At 52.2% G+C, this 21,167-nt stretch overlaps 1 protein-coding gene across 3 annotated transcripts in view; it reads right to left on the reverse strand.

The window, feature by feature from the left end:
• Positions 1-21,167, reverse strand: part of COL22A1 (collagen type XXII alpha 1 chain) — a 238,332-nt gene that overhangs the window by 73,973 nt on the left and 143,192 nt on the right. For all 3 annotated transcript variants that reach the window (XM_081266210.1, XM_081266209.1, XM_081266208.1), the window contains 9 exons: positions 16,317-16,358; positions 13,603-13,635; positions 10,973-11,026; positions 10,642-10,695; positions 9,827-9,880; positions 8,011-8,064; positions 6,509-6,562; positions 3,786-3,890; positions 2,657-2,701 (listed from right to left, as the gene is read on the reverse strand). In XM_081266210.1, coding sequence (XP_081122336.1) covers positions 2,657-2,701; positions 3,786-3,890; positions 6,509-6,562; positions 8,011-8,064; positions 9,827-9,880; positions 10,642-10,695; positions 10,973-11,026; positions 13,603-13,635; positions 16,317-16,358 — 495 coding nt within the window. The remainder of the gene's footprint in view (positions 1-2,656; positions 2,702-3,785; positions 3,891-6,508; positions 6,563-8,010; positions 8,065-9,826; positions 9,881-10,641; positions 10,696-10,972; positions 11,027-13,602; positions 13,636-16,316; positions 16,359-21,167) is intronic.

The following is a 21,167-nucleotide window of genomic DNA, read 5'->3' on the forward strand; positions in this document are numbered from 1 at the left end:
TGCTGAGATTCCAATGAAACAGTCACAAAATAAAAGGAATAAGGGAGAAAAGCCCGTATGGCTGGATACGGGATCATAAATAGTTGGAGAACCACTGTGCTGCTCTGCCCTCACTTCCTATCCTAAGAGCCACCAGTGTCCTCTAGGCCCTACAGAGCCACCTGGGCTCTCTGCATGGCAGGGGACTTCCCACATGCTCCTCCGGGGGTGTAAATTCCTGAGGTTCCAGAAACTGGAACGTGTCCTGCTTCCTTGTCCTGCTCACACCGACAGGGCCCACTGCTGCAGGACACAGGGCTATTGTATACACCCCCAACTCCAGGCAAAGCTACTGCCTTCTTGTTCCTCAGAAAATAGGAGGCTGTCTTATATTTACACACATCTCACACACACAATGAAACAATCCCAGTCGGAGGAAAGCACCTTGGCATGCTGCAGCCTCAATCAGTAGGGTGTGGGGTAATGTCAGCGGTCACCACTTGAACAGAGGAAAACCGTCAAGCCCAGAAGTGTAACGGAGATGCAGTAACCGTCCCTGGAGCCTCCAGCTTCCTGAGACTAGATATTATTTCAACAAACCTTTCACATACAATTTGAAAAGCAATGCACCCCGGCTCCATTGCTGAGATCCCCAAGACACAGCCACACAAAACAAGGAATAAGGGGAGCAAAAGGCCTGCACAAGCGACTAGTCTCTGGGGCTTGGAGTAAAACTCCCCGTAACAGCATCATATTTGGATGCTGAATCTTAAAATCCTGGATGTGATGGAAGGGACAACGCCTCAGAAAAGTCCCCGTTGGCTGTAAGTGGCAGGGTAGGTGGGGGGCATGACAGGCCCCAACACTGAAGGCACATGAGAACTTTCCAAATAACTGTTTTTGAAAACATGTTCAAGTCGGTAAGAATCATACAATTTCCAAATAACACTCACATTTGTGTAATTTTCAATAGGTACATCAGGTTAAAGCCAAAAATGTAACAAGCAGTCTAATGTTGAGCACTGATTGACCCACATTCTTTAAAGCCTGTGCCCTGAGCTGGTTAAACAATTCTCCCCGGAGGTGGCTGTTCACGGTCCAGCCCCTCCATGAGCACTCTGGACCCTACCTCAGTGTCTGCCCCACGTCACTGCTTCCTTGCTTTCTTCCCTACCAGCTGCTACAGACACATAGAATCAGGAAAAATGCCACCTCCTCCAAGAAGCCACCTGCTGTCAAACCAGACTGGGCAAAAGGCCTCCCCTGAGCTCATGAGAGGCCAAGTCCCCCATCCCCCAGCATTCATCTGCCTTTGCTGTCTATATATCCACTCTGCCTTCTGGGCCATGATCTGTTGGGGCCCCAGGAACACCTCCTGAGCACTGCTGTCCTCCCAAAGCGCACCCCGAAATCTGACCTGGGTGGGAAGCTCAGGAGACTGCAATGGATTAAATGATAAGTGCACTGGTCATTGGTGCTGAAGTTAAGAACATGAATCAATGAATCCTCTTGAAGGTAGCTCCAGGGCATCCTTGCTGGCTTGGGAAAGTTCCTTCAAGGACACCCTGCAGGGGAAAGTCACCTTTTTTGGATTGCAACTGCTGATGAATAGAGGAAGAGTCTGCTGGTGCCCTCAGTGTGGCCCTCTCCCCTTGGGTGTACAACTGGATGATACCCCCGGCCTCCCCATCAGGCCTCTCACTAAGGGTTGCTGACATAAATTCTAACCTTAGGCCTAGCTCATTCCTCCCACCAGTCTCCATTCTCTTTCCCCTCATCTTACCCCTCTATACTGAGGATTTGGGGGAAGATGCTGAGACCCTGGAGGACCTAAGAGCTGTTGGGTTAGAAAATGAGTCCCTGGATGGCTTTATGGATCCAAACTCCCACACACCAAGATGTCCCTTGGACTCAAGGTAAAGGAGCCACTGTATTAAGCCTCGGAGATTCAGGGATCACCTAATCTAAGACCACTCAGATCTATTACTCTGCCAGTTGGAAGCCAATGTCTCTTGATTTAATTTAGTCAGCAAGTGTTATGGTTTAGATGGGGGGGGGGGGTCCTCTAAAAGCTCATGCATGAGACAATCCAAGAACATTCAGAGGTGAAATGATCAGATTATGAGAGCCCTAACCTGACCAGTGAACTGATCCTCTGATGGGTGAACTGAGGGGAACTGAAGGCAGGTTAGGGTATGGCTGGAGGAGGTCGGTCACCAGGGGTGTGTCTCTGGGGTGGATATTTTGTCCTTCAAGAGCACAGTTCTCTCTCTGCTTCCCGGCTGCCATCTCCAGAGCTGCTTTCCTGCCGTGCCTTCTGCCATGACGTTCTGTGTCCCCTCAGGCCCAGAGCTGTGGAGTGGGCTGTCTATGGACTGCACCTCTAAAACTGTCTGTGACCCAAAATAAACATTTCCTCTTCTAAGTTTTCCCTGTTGGATGTTTTGGTAGCAGCGACCAGAAAGCTGACTAAAACAGCAAGTTTTTATTAAGCACTGACTGTGCAGCCACTGCTTCAAGGTAACAGTTACAGGTCGTAGAACCCTTAGTCAAAAGGAAGGTGACAAGCAGCGAAATGTGGAGGTGAACAGAGGTGACCGAGTTGCTTGTGAGAAGCTCCTGGTCCCTTTGTAAGTGCGACCTGTGGGGTACAGTTTGCAGTCAAGCACTTACTCACCTTGGTTCCTGGGGGTCCAGGGGCTCCAGGCGATCCACGCAGACCCTGAGAGAATGAGCAGAACAAGAGCTTTAGGCTGCTGCTCTCACAGCTGAATGACAGTCACAATTGACTTCTGGAAGTATCAGCTGGAAGAGCCAGAGGGGACCAGGAAGCCCCTGGACGGCTGTGGGCCAGGGGTACTGGTCTACACGACCGTTTCCCCTCAGTCCCAAGAACCTAAGGACACAGACTGACCATCTCTGTGTCCCCAGGACCTGGCCCTGCCTGCCACGCAGTCCACACTGTGCTGCACTGGCCACGGAAGCGCAGACCACCCCCATCTGTGATTCTGCTTCCCAGGAATTCAGTTACCTGTGGTTCAGCCACAGTCTGAAAATACTGAATAGGAAATTCCAGAAACAAACAATTTATCAGTTTTAAATAACTTATTGCAGTGGATTGTTTTTATTTTTCTATTTTATTATTATTGTTAAATCTCTTACTTGACTGAATTTGTAAATAAAGCTTTATCCTAAATATGGATGGAGAGAGAAGCAGCATGTAATGTATAAACAGAGGGAATTTCACTCCCCTGTGAAGACACAGATGCTGGCTCCTTCTGCTGCGATAGGGTCCTTCTGAAGACATGAGGGGGCTCAGGGTCTCAGGAGGAGACTGAGCCTGTGAGATCCCTGCTCGTCCCTTTCTCCCTTTTAAAGGCTTTCCTTACCCTAGAGCTTCTCTTCTGGGAGATAGAACCTTTGAAATGATTAATTTTCCTCTATCGTCCTTTATAGCTGGCTTTGAATAAAGCCCATTTTACTATCAATTTGATTGGAAATATTTTTAGAGCAGGGAGACTCATGGCCCAGCCTCTTCCTCCCCCTGCGGTATCAGAGCTGCCCAGTGACATGCAGGATTTAGCTCTCTGTGGTCTTGGGCCTCTGTGGTGGCCTTGGAATCTATCTCACCTGGTGGGGGTGGACAGCTGTTTGCCCACAGACCACCCTTTCCCAGCCAGCCGAAGGGTACTAGCTGTGATTCTGTTTCTGTCAAGTTTAGTGGTGAGTCTGGTATTTTCTTTTCCCTTTTCCAATTTTAGCCTGGTTCCCCAGGCACAGAATCCCAACCCCGACCTGCCACTCACCGGCTCGCCATCTGTCCCTTTTCCAGGTGGCCCAGGGAGCCCAGGAGCACCAGGATCGCCCCTGGGGCCAGCAGGTCCTGGGCTTCCTTCTTCCCCTGCTGTTCCCTGGAGAGAAAATAGGACCATTTTCCAGACCAGGGTAATACAGAGCTCAGCTCTTCCATGGCGGACCACCTTGAATGGGTGGTAGGTCCCCAGGGCTGCCCTAACAGTTTAGAAGCCTGTCCAGCTAGGACACAGACACACTGACTGTACCAAGGGTGTTATAGTTGGATTTGTACGCCCTTCACATGTCGAAGCCCTAACCCCCTACCTCAATGTGGAAATAACGCATCTGCAGATGTGATTAGTTAAGTTAGGATGAGGTCAAGTTGGACTCATGCAAGTGACAGGTGTCCTTTGAGACACTTGGACACAGCAGGGGAGGACATTGTAAAGACCCAGGAAAAATATGGATGGCAGTCAGCCAAGCAGAGAACCTGGGACAGATCCTTCCCCCACAGCCCGCAGAGGGAGCCAACCCTGCCCCTACTTGGACTTAGGACTTCCGGTCTCCAGAGCTAAGAGACCATAACTCTCTGTGGTTTAGGTCACTTAGTCTGCGATCCCTTGTGAAGGCGGCCCAGCCACTTAATACAACGTGGAACACAGAAACGGGGGGTCATCAGGGCTACCATGCAGCCTTCCACCCAGTGTGGGGAACACCAGTGGTTCTCAAAGAGGAGCTCCAGCAGCAACAGGAGCTCGGCCTCCACCAGAGAGTTCAGTCACACTACACGGCATCTCTTCACCTCAGTGACAGCCTGTCTGACATCCTCCCCAAATATGACACTCAACCTTCTCCCTGGAGCACTGAAGACAGAATCGAATCCCTGTTCACATGAGAAGTCTGTAACAGGATGAATGGAGTTCCAGGCTCCAAAAGGGACAGGGAGCCAGGATCTGTGGGGGGGAGCTGGCCTTGAGCTTGCTCATCTTTCCTGACCTCAAAGCTGTGAGCAGCCCCCTGCGTGGAACTTGAGTCAAACCCCATGAACCAGAGGGATGCCTTTTCCTGGAGGGGACTCCCTGCTAAGTGGCAGTCACAGGGTCTCCAGACATTTCTGATGTAGAAGAGGTGAGGTAATCTCAGCCCAGGACAGCAAAGCAAGATGGAACAGGTCTCCCCAGCAAGATCAGCATCCTTAGCCCCAGACCAGCCACTGGACGCAGGGAGAGAGGCGCACAGTGTGACGTCAGGGAATTTTACCACTTTGCAGAGCACAGGAGGCTTCCTTCCAAATATAGTCCAGGGCCCTCTCTAGCCCTCAGCCTGGGCTTGCGCTTAGCCAAGGAAAGGCGTTTGGCTCCCCCTACAGGTTGCACGCACCAACTAGCACATTGACTTTTCTGGCTTTTTAAGTTAGACTAGTCCTCATAAAACAGACACTTAGCATCTTGGTTAAGGTTTACCCTTCTAGGTTGTCAACACCCTACTTATAATGTGGGGACCCTCAGACATGGCGCATTCAAGAAATACCAGCAAGGGCTGTGCTTTCCCTTGCTTAATCTGGGTGCTCTTATTACTGCAAAGAAGGTACTATCTCCCCCTCCTCCAAACTGTTAGCACCTTCATCACATAAGGGTAATTATTGGGCTCATGATCAACTAACGCTTCAAGAACCCATGGTTTTTTCTAAATTACTTGATCGTTTTTACCTGTAAGAAATCACTTTGTCTCTTAAACACATATTTTTAAAACTAAGTCAAAAAACACATTTTAAAAGTAAGCCAAAAAGCAAATTATACCTACTAGTTATATTTTACAAAAACGGAAAATATCAAGCGATTGTTCAGAAAAGGTTCCAGGAAAATTGGGCTGGAAGGATCTGGCACTTGTGTTCTGGGAGAGGCCTTAGCCAGGGAAGCCACAGCACACTGGGCACCTGCCGCGGCTGTGAGTGCCACCTGCTGGCCCAGGGAGGGTAGGGCACAACTATCTTCACGCACCACCTGTCCAGGGCTGAGCCCTCTGCATGTGCCCCCCACCCCCCTCCCCAGTTGCCCAGCTGGTCTGCACAGCACCTATTCACACTTCACAGCTGAGCAGCTACAGGTGTGAGGAGGGGGCTGCGTTTGTCTCTCAGTCCTGGCATCACAGACATTCAGGGTGGATGATTCTTGGGTGTGTCCCAGGGAACATCCCGTGCATGGTGGAATTTTTAGCGGGAATCCCTGGTCTCTAGTTACCAGGTGCCAGTCTTTCTTGGCCCCCGTGCTGCCCATCAGACATGTCTGGAAGACTGGTGGGAGCAGCACCCAGTTGGGAGCTGCCATTCAACCCAAGTCTAAAGCCATGTGTCACCTGAGTCATCCAAGCGCTGGCTCAGCATGGCCAGTCAGCCTCAGACACCCCTGCAGTGCTCGGTCAGAGGAAGACGCAGTCGAGGTGCACACTGGCTGTGCTGGGGCGTGGAGAGATGAGAAAGCGGGATTTGGAGTTGGACTGGTCTAGCTTTGCAGCCTAACAGTGAGGAGATGTGGGGTGAAGCAATCAACTGCCCAGAGTCTCAGTCTCCACGCCTGTCAAATGGGCATCAATCTGATTCACGGGTCTCTTATAAGAACTGAATGAGGTGAAGTAGTGGCACAGGACCCTTCTCCTCAAAGCGCCCTCTGCTTCCTGGTTCCTAGACCAGGCCTGGGCCGCACATGCTGGTGTGTTGAGACTGCCTTGGTCTTACCTTCTCACCACGCTCCCCATCTTTCCCAGGGGGACCTCTGAGGCCAGTGGAGCCCTGAAGAAAGGACAGTTATTCACATGGTGAATTGCTTGACAGCTTGTGGTCCCCAGCAAAGGGTATCTGGGTCCCACTTGAGCTCTGTCCCACCTCCCCCTGCTGCTTACATTCCCCAAGGCCCGTCTCCTCCCCGGAGTCTGGCCGTGCACCTTGCACACCAGAGCTCTTAAGAGCAGGCCCGGTCTGCAGAGGGCTCTGCTCTGCTCTGGGCTGTGAGCTTTTGGAGGACAGGCCTTAGTAGAGTGATCACCAAAGAAGACACAGATGACCCAAAGAACACAGGCTCAGCACTAGAGACCACAGTGCCATGGAGTCCCCCATAATTGAAAGCATTTTGACAAGCATCCCAGAGAAGTAGAGGGGTGAAGAAGTGGAGGGGTGGGCAGCTAGAAACATGAGAGCCACTGAAGCGAGTCCTGCAGGGGCCTCTGGGGCCCACCTAGGAGCCACTCCACCCGGGCAAAGGAGCTAGGTGGCTCACATGCCCATCCGCTCAAGGCTGCTTCTGGGGGTGCTGCTGCCACCTGTCATGTGACTGGATTAAGTGCTCTCTAGGAGCAAAGGAGAGCAGAGCTGCAGACTCCAGATGGGCATGTGAGTTGAGGGAAGGGTGAGCTGCTGTGGTGATTTCCCCGAGCATCCATGCAACCCCTTACTCCCGACTCAATCTCCTGGGCCTCAGCTTCCTCCCCTGTAAAATGGAGCCCATGATAACATCCGCCCAACAGGGTTACTGTGAGCATGAAGTGAGCTGACACATGACTGCCCCAGGAGCAGGGCCTCGAACAGAGGAATGTCCGGAGTCATCCCCTGCACTGTGATGACCGACACCTGAGAAGGTCTGATGAATGGACAGAACTGACCTGAGTCTATGGCAGAGGATAGATTCTCTGCAGCCCTTGACTAGATGCCATGGTGTGTTCTGTTAAATGCTGGAATCTAAATCAATGTTCACGGTGAATCTTAAAGCCAGTCCATTAGCAGACACCTGGAGCATCCTCATGAAGAGGTGGGATCAGAAGGGCAGTGAGATGGGACCCTAACAGGGACCAGCACGCCCCACGGCCTCCACTTTACAAGGATCACCTCACCAAGGTCCCAAAGCTCTCTGTGGAGGCTGGGATTGGAATCCAGGTCCCTAGAGCCAGTCAGGGAGCCTGTGACTTCTTGAGGTTCATTTTACTTCTTCTGTGAGGTTGATTCCAACATCAGCAGAATGTAGACGCTTTCTGCACTTAGAACAGCTTTGTGAACCACTGGAGGCTGAAGCCAGACCTCGGGCCTGAGGTGTGTTCTTGCTGGGTGAACTTTGCCAGGACATCCATGTCCCCACCTGTGAGTTGGGCCCACACCTCTGGGTGTCAGGGAAGGTAGGTAAGCAGATGTGGTGGAAGGCCCTGCAGGCCACGCCCACTGCCCGTCCCCACCCTCTCCTGATTACTCACCACGCTTCCAGGGGGTCCACTGGGACCTGGGGGCCCTACAGGTCCAGGAGCACCCTATTCAGAGACAGTAGCAGTTTAGAAACACCCAAGGAAGCAAAGGCAAACAGCTATCCAGGCCACTCTCCAGTGCTGCCCGCCCCACCAGGCTCCGGTTTACCACATCCTCCCCGGCAGGGCTGTGGCTCCCGACCTACTAGCAGGCATCAGACAGAGTGGGGGAGGGACAGGAGGGCAGAGGACCTGGCAGTTCCTCCAGCCCAGGCACAGAGTCGGGTGGGGCATGTGGAAGGCAGGGATGGCAGGGGAAGAAGCCCCATCACACGCGAGGGTCTTAGTGAGGTGGCTTTCAGCCTAAGCATGAGGAAAGGAGTCGCTGAGGAGGGAACAGACTGCTCCATCCTGAGCTGCAGAGGAGAGGCTCTGGGTAAGGAAGGTCAGCCAAAGGGCATGGACCAGACCTGAAGGCCACAGAGACAAGGGGTTCTGAGCGTGGTTTGGACACAGAGGGCACTCATGGAGAATATGCCGACAGCAACGACCAGCTTATGATCAACTGCTGGTTCCTGGAGACCATGAGTCTGCATGGGCACAGCAAGTCTGCCTCTGGTCTGCACCATGCTGAAGGCACCGGTGCCATTCACAGAGAAAGGGCACCTAGAGGGGAGCAGGTGTGTGTGTGTGGGGTGTGTGTGTGTGTGTGTGTGTGTGTGTGTGTGTGTGTGTGTGGGCTTTGACTATGAAGGCCGGAGCAGCTCTCCTTGCTTCCTGGAGGGAGTGCACTTGAACTAGAACTTGGTGGTTGGGCCAGGATCCATGGGAGGAGACGTCCATGAGGACATTCCAGGCAGGTCTATGCCATGGGGATGGGGAGCAGGGGGTTCTCAAAGCACTAGAGACTGCTCATGTTTCCTCTGGGCTTGTCCCCCACTGTCACAAGGATGTGTATGTCTTCAGGGTCAGAAATCACAGAGCATGCTCCCAGGTCCCTTGCCTAAACTTCTGCCACTCTACCTGAGCTTGGTCCAAGGTTCTCTTCATTCAGGACAGAAACTGGACTCTGCCCTGCTCTGTGGCATCCTCATTGTTCAGTACTTGGATGCCCCGGTCCCCACTCAGCCTTAGGCACAGGTGGCCTGGTCATGTGAGTGTGCTCCTGTCAATACTCCTGTCAATATGCCAGCAGAGCCCATGCCAGCTGCTCCTCTTACTCCCACTACTACTCCTGGGAGACCTGGTCAGGCCAGCCTGATCCTGCCTCCCACCAGCACCATGGACAAGCCTGGGCTCTGCAGCACTGCACCATGCCATGGGACCAGTGCCAACCCCGTGAGACCACAGACACCAGATTCTGATCTTGACCCTGCAGACAGGCGGTCCAGGAGCAGCAGCTGGACAGCTCCAAAGGTGCAGGCATGCAGGTGTGTGCCTGCGTGCACTTCCCCGACTGAGTGTGTATGTGCGTTGGGGTATGTGTACGTGGGCTTAAAGAGTGTGCAGAGGTGGATGTGAACCTGGGCACACCTTTCAGAGTAACAGATTCATGAAAGAGTGGAAGTGTCCCCGCATGTCTGTTGTGTGCACCATCCATGTGAGTGCAAATCTCCTTTGTGGGCTGGGAATGCTGTGGAGGCCGGAGCAGCTCTCCTTGTGCCTGGTGCTGGAGAGGCTCCCGGCCTGGACAGCTGTCAGGCATGGGCTGTGCTTCTTGGCCATGTCCCACCTAGTTAGCCTACAGAGGGGAGCCATGTGGCAGAAGTGTACCCTGGCACCCCCTCTGTGGGGTCCCTCATGATGCAGGCGGGACACAAGGACTCACAGGGTTTCCAGCTGCTCCAGGGGCCCCATGTGTGCCATCTTGTCCCTTGCCACCCTATGAGGAAATTAAAGGGGAGAGATAAGAGATCAGAAAATGAGGCAAGCCTGTCCTCACCCTCACAGGAGGAAAGTCCCCACCAAACCTGGCTGGTTGGAATTAGCTGATCCAAACTGAAGGGACAGGAGCAGGGTCTAAAACATACAGAAACCACTGTTTCTTGGTCCGCTGCAGGAATTTGTCATATCAGGACTTAGTCCATCCTCACTAAGATCCCTGGTGTCACCTGGGTGTCCTCACCAAGGCTTTATGTAATTAAGGCTCAGAGGGGCAGGAGGGCCAAGGCCCAGCCAGCAAATGGCCCTAAGGTATTACAGCCAGACAGATCACCCCAACAGAGCTCCTCAGACAACTGAACAGCTGCCCAGGGAAGATGCAGCAAGAAGCCTAACCAGGAAAAATAACACTAAAACGCTAATCAGCACAAGCATTATTTAAATCAGAGCTGCCAATCAATGGCTGGAAGGGGGAGCCAATTTCCTGCTTCTGAAAATGCTCTGGGAACCTGCTGGACCACCTCTCTCCAGATCGTGCTGTCTAATGAACCCAGAGCTCTCCTGGGTCAACCCTTTAGTGATGCGCCTGCAGGTGTTGGGGAGGCAGGGTCAGGCCCCAGGCGGCTGCATAAGAGCATGCTTTGCAAAGTGCTGGCACATTCTGGCTTTTACAGCACTTGCTGCAGCGCCCTCTGGTGGGCTTTCCCAAAATGCCAGGCGAGAAGGCCTTGAGGAGCCAACAGGCGGTAGGGGCGTTCTTACCGGAGGTCCAATGGGTCCCCGAGGGCCCAAATCTCCAGGACGTCCCTGTGGTCCCTGCAATGAAACCATCCATCCATAAAGTGGCTCATCACCCTAATTCTGAGCAGATGGGGTGTGGCGGGAACGCATGCAATGGGTATAACTTGAGATCTGCAGAGGGCATGTCACCAGAGTCCTGGGGAACAAGAAAGGGGCTACCTTCAGTTCAGTGGGGCTCCTGGTGGTGGACTGTACTGCTCAGACCTAGAGCTTGTGGGCCTTAGGGGGCCCATTCTCCAGTGGCACAGGTCAGCACAGGGCATGGGAGCAAGGACAGTGTGTGTGCACTCACCGGCTCCCCAGGCACTCCCGGATCACCTTTCTCTCCTTTTGGCCCTTGTTCTCCCTGTTGGTAAGAAGCACAGGGTACAGCCCACTCGAAAGTGAACCCCCACTCCTCACAGTGCACATACACACCCCTCCCTCGGCAGGAGGGCCACCTCCAGTTCTATGGCTGCACCTGGTTGGTCACCAGGGTCCCCCAAAGGCTGACCCTACTGCCCAGGGTTCTTCTCTCCCACTACCCTGGGACTCTAACTGAGCCTGACTCTTCCAGTTCTAAGGACCAGAATCCCCACTTTAGAGAAGTGGATCTCCAAATTGGCCAAGTCCTCCTGGTACTGACTCACAGAGACCAGGGTCCTTCTCCTGCATGATGCCTGCTCAGGTAATTTTACACTTATTCATATGGCTTGACCCATATCCCCTTCCAGCCCATGGCACATGGTGGATCATAATGAATGGTAATCCTTTACAGCCCTTTCTTGAAGGAGAGTGAGGTGGATGCTTTGCTAAGGGGAACAGCCCTTTGGGGACAGGCTGGAAGCTGAGCCCTAGACTCTGGGTGGCTGGAGTGGTGTGTCCAGCTATTGCTAAAGAAGAAATAGGAGAGACTGGAAAGGCAGTGCTCTGGGTGTGCCCAAGATGGACTCATCTGGTGGGGTAGGGGCAGGGCTTCTTCCTTGAGGCTGCAGGTGCCACACCTGGGGTTCCCAACACACCTCCCAGAAAGCGTGGGAAATCTATAGCCTGCAACCCACAGGGGACAGGAAGAAGGTAAGGGGGCAGAGGCTGCCTCGACGGCAGAGCTCCAAGGCTCAGGTGTCTTTCTAAGGCTGAAGGGCCATCTTGCAGGAGAGGAGCAGGGACAGGCATGCCTTGTGAGCGGTGGGATCAGGCTGCCCCCTGAGCTTTCCCAACATGGTTGCTTCTGAGCTAGCTCCTGGCACCCCACTTTGCTACTGTCATTTCCCCAAGCCTCCAGCTATCTGTCCCTCTCTCCTCCACTTTTCCTCCAGATCTCAAGAGGTACACACGCCATCTAAGAGCCTGCTCTGATCTCCATAAGCCATCTCATCAGGCCACCTCACTAGGCTGCCCACTAGCCACTCTCACGAGCCTCCAAGTCCTGGATCCAGGAGGGAAGGGAGCCGGGCTTCCACTCCACGTGAGTGCCTCCTTTCTGTTCTGTTAATCATGCAGCAAACTTTTAGGTGCCTCTAGATCTCGCCTCTTCCTGCACCGCAGGGACTGAGAGGCACACCTCAAGGAGCAGTGAGAAGTCCAACAGAGTAACACTTTCCAGACCCACCAACACAAAGCCAGTCCCAGAGAGAGCCGTGAAATGGCTCGCAAAAGAACTTCCCTTCCCTCCAGTTCCTACTTGCTTGGTTTGATTCTGAGAGAGGCCTCCTGGCTCCCATCCTCCCTGCAGGAAGGATGTCACTGCTGGAATCGGAGGCAAAGGAGGGCAGCCCTCCCTCTCCACCCTCTCCCCCTGCACTGTCCCAAGAGAATACTGTGAAAGCTGTCTTGTTATGGAGCAATTCCATAGTTTTAATCTCAGGGGACTCAGCGTCAACCTAAGTAGGGAAGACGCCGGGGCAGTGAAGCAATACATCGAGGTATTTGGGGGACGGCCACGGGAACCTGCCTCTAAGAGCAGCCCTCAGGTGGGGACAGTCACCCCCACCAGGTCATCACAGCTGACAGGTCCTTCCCAATAGCTTCTCCTCAAGTGCACACTCCCCATGGCTGTGCCACCACCCCGCCTCCTCCCCCTTCATCTGTGAAGTACAAATCCTTCCTCTGCACGGTTCTCAGCCCCGGCCTGCATCTGTCCACCTGCTCCTTTCCATCCAGAGGACACCTTAAACTTTCTAAATCACACGGGGATTTAGATCTTCCCATTCTAGCCTCAGCTGCCACATGCCATGGAGCAGTGGGTCACCTCCTGACAACTGGAGAGACACAAACAAAACAAAGGCCCACTTTCTGGCCTCAGTGCCACCAACAGCAGAAAGACCTCCAGAAGCGCCAGCCATGAGCAAGGAGGAGAGGGCTCCTGGGGCTCTAGTGGTGTGTCATGTTAGGCGTGGCAGTGTCTCCTGGCTCACCAGGCTCTCCCTCCTTCTGCCACCTCCCAGGGTGCAGAAGCAGGCTGTGCTCTCCATGTCCCCTCAGCAGCCTCCCCCAGACCCGGGGCCCCTCAAAGCACTGCCACCTACAGGAGCACCCTCAGGACACCTTTGCCCCTCTCCAACTCCTGAATGTTCTGCCGTCTCAATAACTCTGCTTCTCCTCAAGAGCACCTGCAGCTCTGGGTGCTGAAGTTCTGGTGTGGCATCTGCCCTTGACTATGGAGCTGTGTCCCTGGAATGTCCCTGCAATGTCCCACCTGACATGAGGGCCGGTTCCATGCAGGGACTTCTTCCCGCCTGTTGCCAGGACCAGGCCGGGAGCCCACAGGCCTGGCTGCCTGGCATGAAGAGTTGAGGCCGGCACCACCCGGCCCCGCTCCAGCCCACACCACAGCACCCCCTGCCTGCTAACATGCCAGGCTATGCAAGGAGAGAAGGGGCTTCCTAGACCTTCCCCTCCACGTCTTCAATCCCAGTCTCTTCCCTTTCCTCTGCTACTTACAGGCATTCTTGGGTGCGGTGGGAACAGGGATGTCTGGAAAAAAAAAAACAGAAGTTAGAAAGATAGGGGTGTGTGGAGCCCCAAAGCTGCTGACTCTGAAAGGTTTGCCAAGTGAAAGAAAATGCCCTTCAGTGATTATTAGTTTCGACAATGAGAACCTCAAGCACCAACCCTATGTGACCTTGAATATCTTCTGTCACCTTCCATGTCCCCATCAGTAAAAAGGGATGAAATGTTCTTCACTCGGGGGGTTACAAGGACACACTGGAATAACCTGGACAAGCCACTGGAACAGTGCTTGGGACTGTGCTTTGGATCCAGCCCTCCACGTCTGCTTTTCCACTACCGTCGCCTGCCATGTGCCAGGCAGGGAAATAGGCAGAGGAAAGCAGAGCCAGGGCTTACAGAGGGCCCTGTTGTGCAAAGTGCCCTCAGCCAAGACCTCATGGATGGTGCCTGGGGCAGCCCTCCAGCCTGGCTACCACCTGGCTGGCCCACCCTGGCTGAGCCGAGTGCTTCCCAGGAGGCTTTTCTCCAGGCTCAGGGCTTTTGCACACATGGTTCCTCAGCCCTGGAGCATGCTCTCCCCCTGCATTCCGCCATGGCCACCCTTCAGATCTCTTAAATGTCATGCTCTCAAATATGAATTAGGTAAGCTAGGTCCATTGCTAGTCTCATCAACTGCACTTTGCTCTTTTTCTTGATCACATTTACTCTAATTTGTAATGTTTATCCTGTCCACTGTAAGATCAGACTTTATCTCCACTACAAGACTATAAGCTCCATCAGGCCCCAGTTGTGCCATGGCCTGGCTCCCAGAAGGAGCCCAAAGGATAAAGCGAATGGACAAAGGGAACCTGGGGGCTAGCCCTAAAACCCAGGGTCTTCACCGGGGAAGGGAGAAGGGGCTTCCTAGACCTTCCCCTCCACGTCCTCAATCCCAGTCTCTTCCCTCCCCCCAAAAAACAGTTTTTCATATTTCTAGACCTTTTCTCTATGTTTTCACACAATTATGAACATATAGAAATATGCGACTTCCTCAGAATAGTGAAACTGAATGTATTCTTCACCGTTGTTCCCATGCGCCAACTCCTGGCTCTTCACAGAGACTGTAGGAGGTAGACCAGCTGCCTCTGCCCACCACTGTCAATAAGAACCCTGAGCAGAGACCAGAGACGTGAGCTTCCTAATGCAGTTCCAGCAGTTGCCAGCCATGTAAGCAGGCTGTGAGCCTGTGCTCTGAATCTCTCAATGCACAATGATCCACAAATTAATTTGTTCACTTACTTTGTCTTATTCCACTTAATTAGTGTACCTATATCTTTCCAAGACCCTGTGTATAGTGTGTGTGTGTGCGTGTGTATGTGTGTGTGTGTGTTTCTTTATAAAATAGGATTCTGTGATACAGATGGTCTGATGTACTTAATTCTATACTTATGGTCATGTAGATTTTTCCCTATTACAAGTGACACTACAATGTTCATCCTCACACATTTTTTAAATGCACACATGCAAATATCTGTCTAACTTAGAAGCCTAGACATGGACTAGCTAAGCTCGAGGGTAGGCACCTCCTGGCATGTGCATATGGCCAAGCAGCTCCCAGTGGGCACTACCAACTTGCTCCCCCACCAGAAGGCAAGGGTGCTCACCTCCCTGAAGCCTTGTCAAGGCCGTATCACAATCTTAAGCAATAATCTCATACAACCCCCACTCTGGCCCCAAATTTCTGATTCTGAGGTTCTTCTAACATCTTTATGGAATATCTGAGCCTCATTTTCACAGGGTACGGGTTAGGGAGAAGATGGAGCTATGGAGTAAGGGCTGCCGGACAAACAGTGCTGAGTCAGATGTCCTGCCCCACCGCCAGCAGGACTGCTGAGAATTCAGGCCGTCTCGTCTCCTGCTCTCCACCCCTGCTCTGTCCAGCAACCAATCAATCACCCAGTCGGGGCCAGCACAAGAAGCCGTGAACAACTTTCCTGAAATCAGTTGCTCAAAGCAGAGAAGCTCAAGTCTGGGAAGAAATGTTACAATGAAAAACAATTCCAAATAAAGCGCCATTGTAGGATTCTTGAGTGTAAGACAAATAATAATAGCAGCAGTTTTATATTTAGTGTTTATTAGGTACCAGGAACTCTGCTAAGTACTTTGCATTATTTCAGTTAATTTGTACTAAAAATGTATAAGCTAGTTGGGTATAATATCTTCTATCAGATGAGAAAGCTTACTCTCTGTGGAGTTAAATAACATATCTAAGACACAATGCAGGTGAGTGGCAGAGGTAAGAGCTGGTTCTTTCTGTCCCTAGAGCCCTTGCTCTAAATGCCACAGCACTGACTCACAATGGTGGCCAAACACCTTCACAGGGCAGAGGATGAAGCCCAGCCTGGGTCATGGTGATACAGTCTCATGCTGGACAAATGGTTTCTTGTCTTTGGACCTCAGTGCCCACACATAACAGGTGCCTATGTCTTCTCGGTGTGAATCGCACATTCTGCTGAGTAGTAATTGTGCTTTTGCTGAATAAAGTAAACCAATAAGCTCAGGGTGATTTTTTAAAGAAGATATAATTTTAAATTATAAGTCCTTGGAGGGGGTCTGACTATTGACAAACTCTAATCTGGAGATGATTTTAATGAAGTGGTGTGTGTGGAGGAATCCCAATACCTTGGGAATTTAGAGAAGTAGAAAAGATTAGCAGAGTGACTTACAGTTCCAGGTAGCCCAGGCGGGCCTGCAGGGCCAGCTTCACCCTAGATGAAGAAACGAAGAGTTAATGAACATTAATCCTTCTGCCACCTGCTTAATGCAGCACAGGGCTGGTATCACCTTCCAGGCAACAGAAATGAGTGCTGTCCCAGCACAGGCTGAGTCAGACCAGCAGATTGAGGCCAATGTACATTCTCAACTATAAAGATTCCAGACACACACACACGCACACGCACACACACTCACATACACAGGGTTTGAGAAGTCTCTATATTGATCCATAAAGCTATAGATTATTTAAATCACTCTGTTCTATTCCGTTGAGTTTATATAATAAAGCTATACAATGTCCATCGTCCTTTGAAGACAGTGACATTGCTCTCCCTTGATCGTGACCATGGCCAGTATTGATTGTTACAGCAGACATTCCCACCTGTGCCTCTGAGCATGATAAGCACATGGGAGCTCAGCTCCCTCAGCTAGGAGCCCGGACCCACTCCCTCAGAAAGAAGCCAGCTGCTCTCAAGTTCAGGGAACAGTCTTATCCCTGTGAACGACACAGGCTTGGGAGTTGAGTCACCTGAGCTTGAAACCCACCTCTACCATTTTATAAATGACTTTACCTCTGGGCTTGTTTCTTCTCTTTGCCCAATAAGGATAGTAATGCCTACGACTCACAGCACATGTAGCAACTGAGTGAGCCCCAGGAGGGTATGTGGTACATTCACAGTGGGGACAAGGCTCCTAGATCTCTTCTATGCAGAGTGAACCACAGTGAGCAAAAGCAGTCTCTGAAGCTGTCACCCTGCAGGTGCCATTTGGGGCCAGGGGATAGTGTCTGTGCTAGATCAGAAACTGGCCCAGGGCTAGGCCTTTGACCGTCCCTGTAATATGGTCATGGGGTGGACAAATGAACAAGGTTGGGTCAAGCTGATGGACAAGGCCACTCTGAGTAAACAACATAAATAATAGTTGTATAATTTTTATCATTATTTCTATCACTACTTAATATTTAATTTCAGATATTGGTTTATGTGTCTCCCATGTATGATCCCAATCTTGTAGACTCGCCCATAGGGTATTTACGTATCCCCAAGAAGAAACTGAGGCACAGAAGCTGCAATTCTCCTGCCCAGACTCACAGGAGCGGCCAGTGCTGAGCCTGAAGTAAACCCAGAATCTCGCTCTGAGCTGGACTGGAGTTCCAGAAGATGCAGGAGGAAACGCACCTGGTGCCCGGTTTCTCCCAGCCGCCTTCCTGACGGGGTGGGACTTGTGCTCAGAGGCCATCTCACCTAAACTCACTTCCTTACCAAGAAAGAGCCCAAGTGACCCCAGCAGATCCCAAGTGACCATGCAGTTCCTAAATTGCATGAATGACAGGTGCAAATGGAGGAGGACAGGGGACAGAGGACCTGCTGCCTGCGGAATCAGACTTTGTCCCACCCCAGAGCTGCGGGGCAGGGAAGGAACGGTGGGTGCCAGGGACAGGCCTAGCAGCTCTGTCACTTTAAGAGGCGTGGCTGGGGTGGAGCCTGGGCACCAGACCTGCTTCCCCCTGGATGTTTCACTCTGGGCTCCCCTGAGGAGCAGGGAGCAGCCCCACCCCACCTGAGGTGCTGTCAGTCGGGTGGAAAGGCTCACAGAGTGGGGGACCCAGAGGGGCAAGGAAGGGGCAGGGTCTGCTCCACAGTCAGGAGGGGATGGTGCTGCTGTAAAGTCTTATATTGAATGTTTTTACCCCAAATTGTTGCTACCTCTCTCTCTGGACAGGAAGGCATCGGGACGCTTTGGAGTCTACCTGTGATCCTGCCAAAGCACTGGAGGGCCTCCATGGTCTCCTCTGCCCCTTTCACATAACAGGGTCCACTTCACGCTTTGAATATAAACCTTGCTGCTGACCACTTCAGGTTGATTTTAAAACTGCCTTTTTTCTTTTTACCATCCTCTTTTTTTTTTATTTTTTTGGTGGGGATGGGTACTGGGAATTGAACTCAGGGACACTCAACTACTGAGCCACATCTCCAGCCCCATTTTGAAATTTATTTAGAGACAGGGTCTCACTGATGCTTAGCGCCTCACTAACTTGCTGAGGCTGGCTTTGAACTCACGATCTTCCTGCCTTGGCCTCCCAAGCCACTGGGATTACAGGCATGCACCACTGCACCTGGGTTCTTCCTTTATCTTCTCTTTCTTCCTCTCCCCATCCATGGGGAGGCAAGGTTAACATAACATTCTTTCCTGTCCCAAGCCAAGTTATCTGCAACTTCCCCTCACTGTCCACAGGGATAAAGAAGCCCCGGTCCTGGGGACTGGACAACAGCTCTTTCAAGGACACTAGTCAAATATAAATTAGATCTACGGATAATGATACTTGGAAACAGCCCTCACACCCTCACTGTTCCCCCGGCACTGGAAATGGAAGCATCCATGATATAAGTCCATTGCCTTTCTCCTTTAATAGCAAAGCAATAAAACATCTTTATCCTTTTCCTCAAACTTTGTTCTTATTACTGAACCAGCAATGGCACAGAGACGGAGCTTTCCGTATCGTCTGCATTCAGGAAATGAGTTTCCTGGTGTTCCTGGGAGCCGGTCGGGGCAAGGGCAGAAGGGAGAGAGCACAGAAAGAACAACCTGAGAGCAGACACCTTGCAGGAGGGAGGGTGCGAGGCCCGGTGGTGTGTGGGTGTCCCCCTTCTCAGGGTCAGGCCCAGCATGCAGCACTGTGATGCTGACAGCCAGGACTGCAGACTGGCCCTGGCAGGTTCAGCTCTCGACTCTATCCTGCAGCTGCGGGCAATGGAATTAGCCTTTCTGTGCCTCAGTTTCCAAAGTGGGGATATGACTGACAACCGTATCTCCTCTCAGAGTTTGTCCTAAGGATTAGCAAGTTCCCTACATGGACGGTGCTCAGGGCTGTTCTGCCCATAGTAGGTCTGCCCTGAATCACTCACAAGCCGAGTATCATTTCCACTTTACAAGGATCTTTGGAGGGAGGTCCGTGAAGATCCATTTTTAGCTTGTCCATCATGGCACAGGGGGGCAGACAAGACACTCAGAGCCACACAGCACGCGGAGCCAGGAAGGGGACCCAGGCTACCTCTGATTTCTGTAACAGCTCTCTTCCCACCAAGATGCAGGCAAACACACACAAGCACACTGAGGGCTGTGTGGGTGCATACTTATGAAGTCACTGTGGGATTTCAGGTGTAATGTGGTCCAAGGCCGAGCATGAACAGCAAAGAAAAGCAGCTCTCACGGTGGGATTCTCAACCATCCCGTGGCTGCCTCCTCTAGTGTCTGATGTTTGGAGGCTGAACTGCATCTTGTTCACTGTCACTTTATTAGTGATGGTCTAGCAGAGAGGAAGTCTTCTACCAGTCTGTGCTAGAGAGCACCAGGAAGATGGCTGGGGGCTTTCCTGGGCTGCCAGGGTTGAGGGTGGCATCCCTCCCGGGCTAGAATCTAGTTGGAAGGATGCAGACTATTGTGGCTGAAGTTGCCTGCTTGAGAAGGCAGCTGCCTGGATCCTGTGCACCCTCTGGCCATGTCTGAGCTCCCTAAGTTTGGCTGAGTTTCTATACTTCTCTGGACTTCAGCTCTCTATTTAGAAAAACGCGGATTCCAATGGAAATGACCTCAGAACTCACTGCTTACCAGAGCAAGACACTGAAAACTAGAAATCACGACACGCACAGGCTCAACTGTGCAGAAACCCTGCCTTTCACACCTGTTCAAGTTCACAGTGTTTTAGCAAAAGCTCCCTTGGACTCTCATGCAACCAGCAGATAGCATCAGAGGCAAGCTACTCCCGCACATCTGGCTTCAGGGACGACTTCGCTCATGTGCCACCTAATGAACTGCTTCCCAATAGCAAAATCTTACCAAATCCCAGCATAGGTCCATGTGTGAGTAGACAGGTACAGTAGACAGGTACCCACCTAGGACAAAATCTTAGCACACCTCCAAGTATGCGAGGCTCAGCGGCTCAGCTGACGAGTTCCATGTTTCACCAAGCAATGTCTAAAAGGTCCACTGTGCTTTTCCACCCCGTGTGTTTCTCTGGGGCTTTGACAGGAGGCAAAATGGATGGAATGCCTGTTGGGTGCTACTCCAGTGCCAGGCACAGCGCAGCCTGCTTGCTGAGATTGAGTGGGAGAAGCCTTCAAACAACTGCAGGGACTGTGGACCAGAGTCCATGGAAAGTGATTCTGTAGCTTCAGACATGCACCAGGACCCCCTGCTCTCCTCACCCACAGAGGGTGCTGGCTGATAGCTGTGCTTGTTTTCCATGTGGTGCCCACATCCACCCCTGCACCTTCCCCGTCCTGCCTGATGGTCTCACTGACCTTTCCTCTGGTGTCCAGATTTGGCAGGAGGAGATTGGAGGCAAGAGGAAGAAGGACGAGATACTGAGGGTGCCAGTCCACAGGCTGGCCGTCTGTTTCCCTACCCTTCAAACAGGATGCCCAACAGGCTTCATCTCCCACAGTTTTTGGGGCATCTGCTCTGGGCCCTTCCTGGCCTCTTTGCTGTGCCTTGCCCTGGAGGGCATCGCCACCCCAGGTCCGTCTCCCTTTGCACTAGCCATGCGTGCAAGTAGCCTTTCCCTGCCTTCTCTCCATTCGTCTGTTCTGAGTGAGTGGCCCCTGATGTGGACTGTGCCTGTTGCAGAGAGTGCTGGGAGTCGAAGCCAAGGTCGCCCTTCTGTGACCTACACACAGTAGGGCTGGGCAACAGAGATAGTCTATCTTGGCTCTGTGGCTGGCTCTAGAACCAACCGCAGTGACATGCTGGTGCATGACACAGGAGTCAGGGACACGAGGCTTGGTTCTCAGCGAGTTCTTCAC

The sequence above is a fragment of the Spermophilus citellus genome (assembly GCF_964194105.1).
Source record: "Spermophilus citellus genome assembly, chromosome: 14".
NCBI lineage: Eukaryota > Metazoa > Chordata > Mammalia > Rodentia > Sciuridae > Spermophilus > Spermophilus citellus.